Here is a 10,069-nt window from a genome sequence, read left to right on the forward strand (position 1 = left end):
GAGTAGAAGATAAATACAGCAATAGAAATTTAATTGCTCATGCTTATTATTAAGGATACAAAGCCTAAAAAAGGAAGTTATCTCTTCCTCCCCGGCTCAGGGGTTATTCATTATCTTACACTCCACTTGAAGACCACATCGGATTTACTTTCATTTATCGGCGATTTTCAAGGAAGATTTGATACGGAGCCGGTCGAGCTGGTAGAGGAGCGTAGCTAGTTAACATGGTTAAGCACAGCACACTATAATGAATCAATTTGTTTCAGACAACAGACATAATTAGCGTGGAGCTAATGGGCACACCAGGGGATGAGAGACTGGAACATCGTCCCTCGGCCGAAAATGTCGGTGGCTGGAGCTGAGGGGGGGTGTAATTCCCGGTTCTTTTCCCCATCTCTGGGCATGGGGAGGTGGCTGGAGAGGGCTTCCCATGGTGGGTCCAGCCCCCCGCGAGGCTTCACTAGCTCAGGGACAGCTTGTCCCCCATCCCGACGTTGCTCCCACCAGGCTGGTGGTCCCTAACCCTTCCCCGGGGCATGCTCCGTCTGGGTTGCACCGTCTTCCCAAGGCCTTCGCTCGCCGGCTCCCACACGGCGAGTGTTCGGCAGCGCTGATTAGGTGTGGGGGAGATATCTGCAAGGTCTGGGCTGGAGATTGACCCTGCGGAGGGAGGAGAAGGGAGACGGCATTCCTCTTCCCATGGGAATGTTTGCTTCAGTCTGATCCCCTCTATGGCTCCCCAGCCTCCCCCAAGGGTCACTGGCTTGCCGACCAAGGTGAAGCAAGGATTTCCCTGGACTACCTCCATCAGACCAGGCTCTTTCCATCCATGAGGGCTGGAGGCTGGTGGTAGGGTGGGAGCCAGCCCCACACCATGAGGCAGACCAGGTTCCCACAGCTGGTGGGAAGGAGGTTTGGAGACAGAGCGGCCAGAAACCGAGCAGGGAAGGACACCCAGGACATGGCGATGGATCCCAGGAGAGATGCGGAGGAGGCACGGGGTGGGATTGGGAACCTGCCTGATGGTCTCAGCCTTGCGAAAGCGGCCGGAGTCGGGCTGCAGTTTTACTTAGGTGTACTCTGGGCTCTTTCGGAGATGAACCGCTCGGCTGTGAACTGAGTGTCTACCTGCAGCGGGGCCACGAGCCGGGGCTCGGAGAGGTGACACTGCTCTGTGTCCTGGGGGTTTCCAAAGGGTTAGCGTACTCAAAGTCATTCTGGCTGTTTGATGTATTCTGTGTGTGATGGGATTAATGTATTCGTCGCCTGCTGGAGGAAGTCGCTCTCCTTTCCTGGGATTTCTCATGTGGAAGGGCTGCTGGAGCCATGTGAAAGAGGAAACATCTTACAGATAAAAAAATGGCAAAAAAAAAATCCAGTTTTCCTTTTGGGTGTGGGCTTTTTGCTTCCGAATTTCCCTTTGAAGCTGGAGCTGCTCTAGCAGGGGAAGGTGTCTGCCAGATGCACAGGGCATTTGATACCATGCTAACAAGTCCAAATGGGATTGGGAGCGGAGCAAGCTCAGCTCATGGGTGAAGATAGCAGACGGCCATCTGCCACTGGCCAGACCCTCGCTCCCCGGTTGTCTTTCTTCGAGCGTTTAGGTACGCTGTGACACACAACTCCTCGCTTGCCTCCCCCATTCCCAGATCCCTCGGGAAGACGTCCCTATGCGGGTTGTCCACACGCTGAGGTGACATGGGATAGCTTCCAGGCATGAAGCAGCAGGAGGACACAGAACTGGAGACCTGCTGCCTCATAAGGACTGCTCTCCTGCTGCAGCAAACAGCCATGACCAGCAGTCCAGTTGTACCAGTCCCAAAAACAATTGCGTAGATGAGATGGGCACTCCCTGGCTCGTCTTGTTTAAGCGTTGTAGGTGCTGGCACTTGGCAGCGTGAAGCAATACAACATCACCCTTTCCCCACATAGCTCCTGGCAGGGCAAATCCAACATGTGCCTGGAAAGATGTTGGCTCTGGAAGGATGTGGAAGAAACGTGATGGGGAGGGAGTCATTGCACAAGGTTCCTGGGGGAGGGGTGTGAAAGAGAAGAGGGAGCTTGCGGTGGTTATGAAAAGGTGAATAGGGTGGGAACCGAGAAGAGAAGCATGGAGACAAAGGAGGAGACGAAGAGATGTGGAGGGGAGCAGAGTTTAAATCACAGAGGTCCTGGAAGGAGTTAAAGGTGACATGGAGACACACTGGGGCAGTGCAAGCAGGAGGTGATTACAGAGGTCCAAGCGAGGCGAGGGAGAGGAGGACACCGAGAGAAGGCGGGGTCGTTTTGGCATTATTGGTTGGGAATCCCCTGCTAATGCTCTACTCTCTATGTTTTGTCCTAGGGCACTAAATGAGAATATGGCCAATGGCATTGAAGATCTTATCGGGATCCCATTCCCGAACCACAGCAGTGAAGTCTTATGTGGTTTAAACGAGCAGCGGCATGACGGTCTCCTCTGCGATGTCATCCTCATTGTACAGGACCAGGAGTACCGGACCCATCGGTCCGTCCTTGCTGCCTGCAGCAAGTACTTCAAAAAACTCTTCACTACCGGCACTTTAACAGACCAGCCCTATGTTTACGAGATTGACTTTGTCAAGCCTGAAGCACTTTCTGCCATCCTCGAGTTTGCCTACACCTCAACCCTCACCATCACCACCTCAAACGTCAAGCACATCCTCAGCGCTGCCAAGATGCTGGAGATCCAGTGCATTATCAATGTATGCCTTGAAATCATGGAGCCCGACAGAGAGGCGGAAGAGGACGATGACAAAGAGGACGAAGATGATGATGAAGATGAAGATGAAGATGAGGAGGAAGAGGAGGAGGAGGAGGAAGTGGAAGATTTTGTCAATCAGGAGAACCTAACTGATGTCCAAGAAGTAAGCTGTCACCAAAGCCCTTCTAAGTCTGATCTTACCGAAGAAGCATATACAGAAGCACCTAAAGACTTTCCAAATCACTACCCAGCCAATAACTCCTCTGGACACTTGGGTGTGATACGAGACTTCTCCATCGAGTCCTTGCTAAGGGAAAACTTGTACCCTAAGGCGAACATCCCAGAAAGGAGGCCAGCTCTCTCTCCTTTCGCCCCTAGCTTCTTCCCCCATCTATGGAACGGCGATTTTAGCTCCTTCTCCCAGCTCGAGGAGCCACAAGTAGACAACGGCCCCTTGGATCTGGTGATCAAAAAGAGGAAGATCAAGGAAGAGGAGGAGAAGGAAGACCTGCCTCCGCCTTCTTTCCCTAATGACTTCTTCAAGGACATGTTTACCAACACCCCAGCAGCTCCCTTAGGGCATATTAAGGCAGAGACTGACTATAGCGCTTATCTCAATTTCCTAAGCGCTGCCCAGTTTGGAGGAGTTTTTCCCCCATGGCCTCTGGAGGAGGAGAGAAAGATAAAGCCCAAGGCGTCCCAGCAATGTCCCATCTGTAACAAAGTCATCATGGGGGCCGGCAAGCTGCCCAGGCACATGAGGACCCACACGGGAGAGAAGCCGTATATGTGCAATATCTGTGAAGTCCGCTTTACCAGGTGTGCATCGGTTACCTCTGCCACGCGTGGCCGAGTGCGGGGAGGGTGGTTGGTGCTCGAAGGGGCCACGTCATGACCCATGGCTGATTCCTAAGCTACACAGCTCTTTTTCCCCCAAAAAAGTAGCAAAGAAAGCAGGGCATGATCTCTATCCCTTCGGAAAAAAAAGGAAGGAAGGGAGGGTGGAGGAAGAAAACGAACCTACTGATTTTGGTGGGTTGTGGATCACGTCCACAACTCACTGAATCCATCCGCTCGCTGGACGGAAGCTTAAATAAGTAACAGGATATTTTCAACCCCACCATAGTTCACCACAGTTGGACCAGAGGGAGCTGGAAAACAGATGGTCAAACAGCCAAGGAGGCTTCATCTCCAATGTGCTGGGAGTTGCGTTGAGTTGGGAGGGCTGTTTAGCTGCGGGATGTAATTAGTTTGGGTTTGCACATTTTGGCATCAGTGTAGACCACAACCAAGTTGCACATGTTTAGACATGACAGCGTCTGGGCTTTCTGAGGCTGCAGCCCTCCTAATTATTGTACGTTAGTAGCGAGGTGGGGGTCGGTCTCTTCTCCCACGTAACAAGTGATAGGACCAGAGGAAATGGCCTCAAGTTGCACCAGGGCAGGTTTAGATTGGACATTAGGAAAAATGTCTTCACCGAAAGGGTTGTCCAGCCTTGGAACAGGCTGCCCAGGGAAGTATTGAGTCACCGTCCCTGGAGGTATTTAAAAGACGTGTAGATGTGGTGCTCAGGGACATGGTGTAGTGGTGGACTGGGCAGTGCTAGGTTAACGGGTGGACTCGACGATCTAGATCTTTTCCAACCTCAGTGATTCTATGATTCTATGATTTATCACCCTGAACGTTGGCCGCCCAAGAGCCTGGCACCTCGACTCCCTCCATGGTCAGTGGAAAGAGATCAGCACCCTCAGAGAGGTAGATGGGGAAAGGGGGTGAGCAGGGGTCATCCCTGACCACAAAGACAACCTGCGGGGCTTAGATTAGGACACCTAACTTTTAGGTATCTCAAGTTAGGTGGGACCAGCCCCAACATGGGCTGCTTCAAGGCAGGTGTGACCGGCCAGATCCACCCCTGGTATCAATTCCCAGCCTTTGCACCTCTCTTCACCTCACCGGACCCCTCGGTGGTAATAAATGGGAGAGGGCTACGCAAATCTAATGCTACGGCTTGCAAGTCTTCTCTGAAAAGCCGGGCAAATTTAATCGGTGAGCAGAGACAAATAGATTCCTGGACCTGCTCTTGCTGGGTATAATTAATATCTAATGAGTACAATCTTTACCATAATAATAAAGCTTTCTGACAAGAGCGTGGTATTTCAGCTCCTGGCTGTGTGTGAGAGAGAGAGCCCTATTAGGCTGGGGCGAGCAAACCAGAGGAAAATAATATGCACGGTAGGCAAAGGCGAGCTCCTGACAATGGCCGGACACCTGGGGTGCTCCCGCATTCAGCCTGTCTTTTCTTCTCCCGTCCCTGTGATAATATTCGAGTGGAGGTTATGCAGATGATGAGGATTTGACCTGAAAATAAATTTCCATGCTCCGCTCCATTAACGCAGCAGACGCTGTATTATAATGCGGGGAGCATCGTGCCTCGGGCGGGCGTACGCGCCGTGAGCCGGCTCACCCTGGTATTTGCAGGGGAAAGGCCACTGCCTGGTGCTAATTCCTGCCTGTAGGAATTTGGATTCGGCTCCTGCTGGTGTTGCATCCTCAGGTTGGCGCTGGGTCGTCACCTCCGGACAGGAGGGCTCTGCTGGGAGGAGCGGGATGGGTTCAGCCCGATGAGTGTGGCTGCATCCCGGGCTGGAGGGACCACCTGGCCAGCCCCGTCCTGCCGTCCCCATCGCTCTCCTGGGTGTGATGCTGCGGGTGCTAATTGCTGACGAAGAAATAGCTTAGCTTGACCCATCACCAACACCTTCCCCATGATGGGAGTACTAGAGCTGAGCCCTCCCAGAGGGCTCCCAAAGTCCTCTACAGGCACGGGCAGCATCGTTGGCTTTGTTTGGGGAAACTGAGGCACGGAGAGATGTCGGTAGTGAGTCACAGTCACTGCAAAGGTTAGTAGGAGGGTTCAGGTGGGAATTCAGGTATCCTGACCCCTAATCCAGACAGGTTAAATCAGCATCTTGGAGGTTAAAAGCTCCACGCAGAGATGGTCTAGTATGGCCCATTACTAACGCAGGGTTAAACCCGACAGCTTCTACATCCCCCCCATATGCTCAACAGCTTTTAAATACAAAGCATAGGGCTAGGAGGACTTTAGCCCAAAAAAATAATCATAAAGAAAATTGGGACTAACCCAAGGGTGCAGTCTGCCATCATCACTCACGAAAACGAAGCCGTTTGTTTGGGTCACCCCGCACGGAGCTGAAGGCTGGAGGATTTTTTCCTTCTTTAACACTCTGAGCAAAGTGGGAATTTCAAAACATTGGTTTATTTTTAAATGTATTTGGAAGTATTTTGAATAGCACGCAGCTGTTCGGTTTTGTTTGGGGTTTTTTTTTTTTTTAGCCATTTTCAGCATTACTCTAACGTGAGAGCTCTCCTTTAGGGGAAAGCGTATTTACGCCAAGTGGAGTGATTGAGATGTAGAAAGAGATTTCCGCCGGGATTTCCTGAACGCTGCCACCTGCGTTACGTGTTTGGCTTTCAGGGGGAATCTCGTGCTTCCCGAAAGCATCGGACTCGCACCCACGGCAATGAGCGGTGCCTTCGCCGGGGAGATGCAAGCCCAGACGGTCCCCCTTGGGCTCCCCTGGGAATGAGGGTGCAGGGAAGCAGAGGTTCCCAAATGGGATTTCTGAATGAATCGGTCCTTTGCATTATTTCTGCCCTCGAGGAGCTGTGGAGGAACAAATTTACTGGGGGCAATTGAGCAAATATATTTTCCTGGTGGGGAGTCCCCCAACCTTCCCATCAGATCCCTTCCCCTTCGTATCCCCCGGCAAGGACCCCACATCCACCTGGATCTTCCACTCCCGACTCCCAGGGACATCTGATCGCAGGAAGCAGGACTTCATTTAATAGCTCATTAATTTTTTTCCTTAAACAAAGGCTGCTCAGCTTCTAGTCTGCTGTTTTACCCTGCTAAAACGCTGGAGAAAACTGCAAATATTTCAGCTTTTCCACCAAGACAACCCCGGAGTGCTCAAGGAGAAACCGTTCCAGCCAGAAAGGTTAACATTATTTGTTCCTATTATTTGTGTTGTGACAGCTCGCAGAGCCCTAATCGCTCTCCTAATGCAATTGCATTAAGGTTATTCACACACACGGAGCGCGGTTCTCCTTCGGAGAGCCTGCGAGCCGAGCTCTCCCATCTCGCAAAGCCTGTGATTCCCGTGCCGCATCCTCCCCCGGGGTGCTTCACCCCCACCCCAACCTCTGAGCTTCTCCAGGTAGAGCCATAAAACCTCTCTTCCATCCCACGGAGATGCTGCCGGGGCAGGGAGGATTGAGTTTCTCCCCGTCTGCTGCCAGAGATGGGTAATAGCCTGAAAAAAAGCTTTGCCTGTATTTACATTATACAGTCCTGGCACGCTGCGTGTTTATTAGGAAAAGCGATCCTGCTAGGTTAAACATTACATATATAGGTTTAAATTATATTATAGGTGGGGCTGGTAGCTCTGCTTTTTATTAACGTTTCCCAACACTTTGCATTACGAGCCCCTGCGTTCATCTGCTTACGACTTCGCTGCGCGTTATCCGTTTGGGATGAAATTTTCCAGGCTGCTTTGTCTGCTGCTGAGAACGGATTTCAGCCCTTTCGGGGGAAAGGCGCCCTCGTTAAAATCCTGGGATACCAGCATCCTTGAAACTTTCAGAATGAGAAGTTGGGATCTGGCCCTGGGCTTGGCATGGGGACCGAGAGATGCTTTTTTTTCTGTCTCCCTAAAAATCTGCATGAGTTGTAAACCTGCAGGATGCAGGACCAGGCTGGGATCGGTTTCCCGAAGCATCGGCTGGTGAAGAAGTGACTCTCTTGCTAGGGATACTTCCCTTGATCCCGAGGGACTGGTTTGCAGGGATGCCCATCCCAGGGCTGCGCTCCTCGCGGCGTGGCCGACACCGGCCGTCACTGAAAACTATTTTGAGATGCCTACTGGCAGGGCGGCAGAAATTAGTGCAAAGGCAGCACCTTGCAAGTTTTGAGGGCTTGACCCGCCAGCATAAATAGATTTTTGGGGTATTTTTTTCTTTTTTTTTTGCATGCTTACATATTTTATATATAATAAGGACGTGACGCCATATATTCTCCGTATTCTTAGCCACGTTACTAATGTCTTGGAGGGATCATACTGAAAGCATTTTGTAAAACAATATGAATTCTCCCACTTTGCTCTTTACTTACTTGAACTCCGTCGGTGCAACCTAGGCAGCGCGCTTGGCTCGGTTCAGCTACAATCAGCTTCGCTTTTTATAATCGTGTGCCTTCGCTGTGATTTTTGTAGACGGCAGAAGGAAACACTTATTCATGGGTAAAAAAAAAAATAGTGATTGGACTGCCAGCTTGGGAAAATATTCTTGCTGCTTTTAGATGTTCCCCTTAAAAAGAAGAAAAACCAACTATATTTGTAAATAAGTGCTAGTGGGATGGGTATTACGCTGTTCCACGGCTGTATTTAAAAACCTTCCCCAAAAGGCTGGATGTGCGCTGGCCTTGGAGAAGATGGCTGGGAAGGAGAGCGGGCGCAGAGCGGCTGCACCTCTGCCTGCCTCACCCTGTGCCACGCTCCCGCTTCAAACGAAAGCTCCTGAGACACCAAGTGGTCAATGCAAGGATAAAAGGAAAGGAAAAATCAGCTCCAGGAGGGACTTTATTTAAGCAGCGTTGACCCACAAGTTCAACTAATTTCCTTATCTGCAGGCAGGAATATAGCTGTACTTATTTAGATATTCCCATATGTTTTTTGGGTTTATTCCAGAGGGTTTTTTTCCTCCAATTTAGGCTGTTTTGCACTCTCTGGGATGGGCTGCAAACTCCTGACATGGAGGTGCGGTGTTTAGGCACTGTCCCCCGGGAAGGAGGAGGTGGATGCAAACGCCAGCCTACGAGAGCATCCGTACGTTGGGGCAGTGCCACGGCTGGAAGCCCCGTCACCTTTCCCTCTCCTGATCCAAGGGGCAATCCCAACCGCATCCCTTCCAGCCCACGCCGCCTGACCGAGCGCCTTTTCTTTTGCAGGCAGGACAAGCTCAAAATCCACATGCGGAAGCACACGGGGGAGCGGCCGTACCTGTGCATCCACTGCAACGCCAAATTCGTGCACAACTACGACCTGAAGAACCACATGCGCATCCATACGGGCGTCCGGCCCTACCAGTGCGAGTTCTGCTACAAGAGCTTCACCCGCTCCGACCACCTCCATCGCCACATCAAACGCCAGAGCTGCCGGATCGCGCGACCCCGGCGAGGGCGCAAGCCGGCGGCGTGGAGGGCGGCCGGCTTGCTCTTCGCTCCCGGCGGCCCACCGGTGGAGAAAAGCTTCGTGATGCCACCGACGTTGGAGGAGATGAGTGGCCACCTCGGCGGCGCGGCCATGTGCCTTCCTGGCCCCAGCCCCAAGCACTTTTTGAGCGGGACCAAGACCGCCTTCAGCCTGCAGGAGCTGGAGAGCCAGTTTGAAGAAACCCAGATGAAGCTCTTCAGGCGAGCCCAGCTGGACATGGAGAGGAATGCGGGCATCTTCGCCTTCGCCCTGGGCCATAACGAAAACCTCGCTGCCCAACCCTTCTTCCCTCTTCCCGATCCTTGGAGCACGGGCTTCAGCGGCTTGGCGGGGCTCGGCCACGTGGCTCCCATCTCGGAGGCGAGCAACTAAACCCGTGCCCGGTCCCACCGTGGGTCCGCTCCCTTCCCAACAGGGCGACTGGCTCCCTCGAGGTCCCTGCCTGCCTTTTCACATCGTCTGGCTCCCAAGAAGCTCTTCGTTCCCTCGCCACCATGGCCTGCCGTGGGGCTTAGGGCACGGGGCCATCCCCGGGGCGAGCGGGTGGGTGGGCAGGTGCTGCGCCCCATGGCCACCGGCACTTTAGACTCTGCGATGCACTTGGCTTTGGGGCGGTGGGGCACTCGCTGCCCCATCCAGCTGCCCACAGCTCGCGGCTCCATCCGGGAAGGCCAGGCCAGGACTGCTGCTCTCTTCAACGCTCCCAAAAATGTCACTTGCCTTAGTCCAGGGCACGGCCATCACCATAAGATGGCTCTTCTGGGGGAGATGTTCCCCATTTTCCACGCGCGGCGCCTGCTGGACAAGCCGTCCAGAGTTGGTTTTGATATGTTACATTCCTTGGCCCGTTTGGTCAAAAGGACTTTCTTTTTTTTTTTAATTAATTCCCATGTCTGGCAACAAAATTTATTCTACAAGAGATAAAGGGGTGGGTCAAGCAGCGACGTTGGGAGGGGGAGGATCATGGCCGTTGCCTTTCTCAGCGGTGTATGAGATTTGCAGGGCTGGTGAAAGCCCTGCTGTGCAGGATGAGTTCAGACCCTAAAAAAAAATCCAA

General features: G+C 52.5%; 1 protein-coding gene across 1 annotated transcript; it reads left to right on the top strand.

Annotated features, from left to right (window-relative positions):
* Positions 1-1,022: 1,022 nt before the first annotated feature.
* LOC142074704 (zinc finger and BTB domain-containing protein 7C-like) lies at positions 1,023-9,384 on the top strand. The gene is given in 5 exon segments (XM_075135508.1): positions 1,023-1,046; positions 1,048-1,111; positions 2,237-2,264; positions 2,336-3,541; positions 8,748-9,384. Coding segments are annotated over 5 exon segments (1,959 nt in total).
* Positions 9,385-10,069: the final 685 nt, after the last annotated feature.

The sequence above is a fragment of the Calonectris borealis genome, chromosome W, assembly GCF_964195595.1.
Source record: "Calonectris borealis chromosome W, bCalBor7.hap1.2, whole genome shotgun sequence".
Classification (NCBI taxonomy): domain Eukaryota; kingdom Metazoa; phylum Chordata; class Aves; order Procellariiformes; family Procellariidae; genus Calonectris; species Calonectris borealis.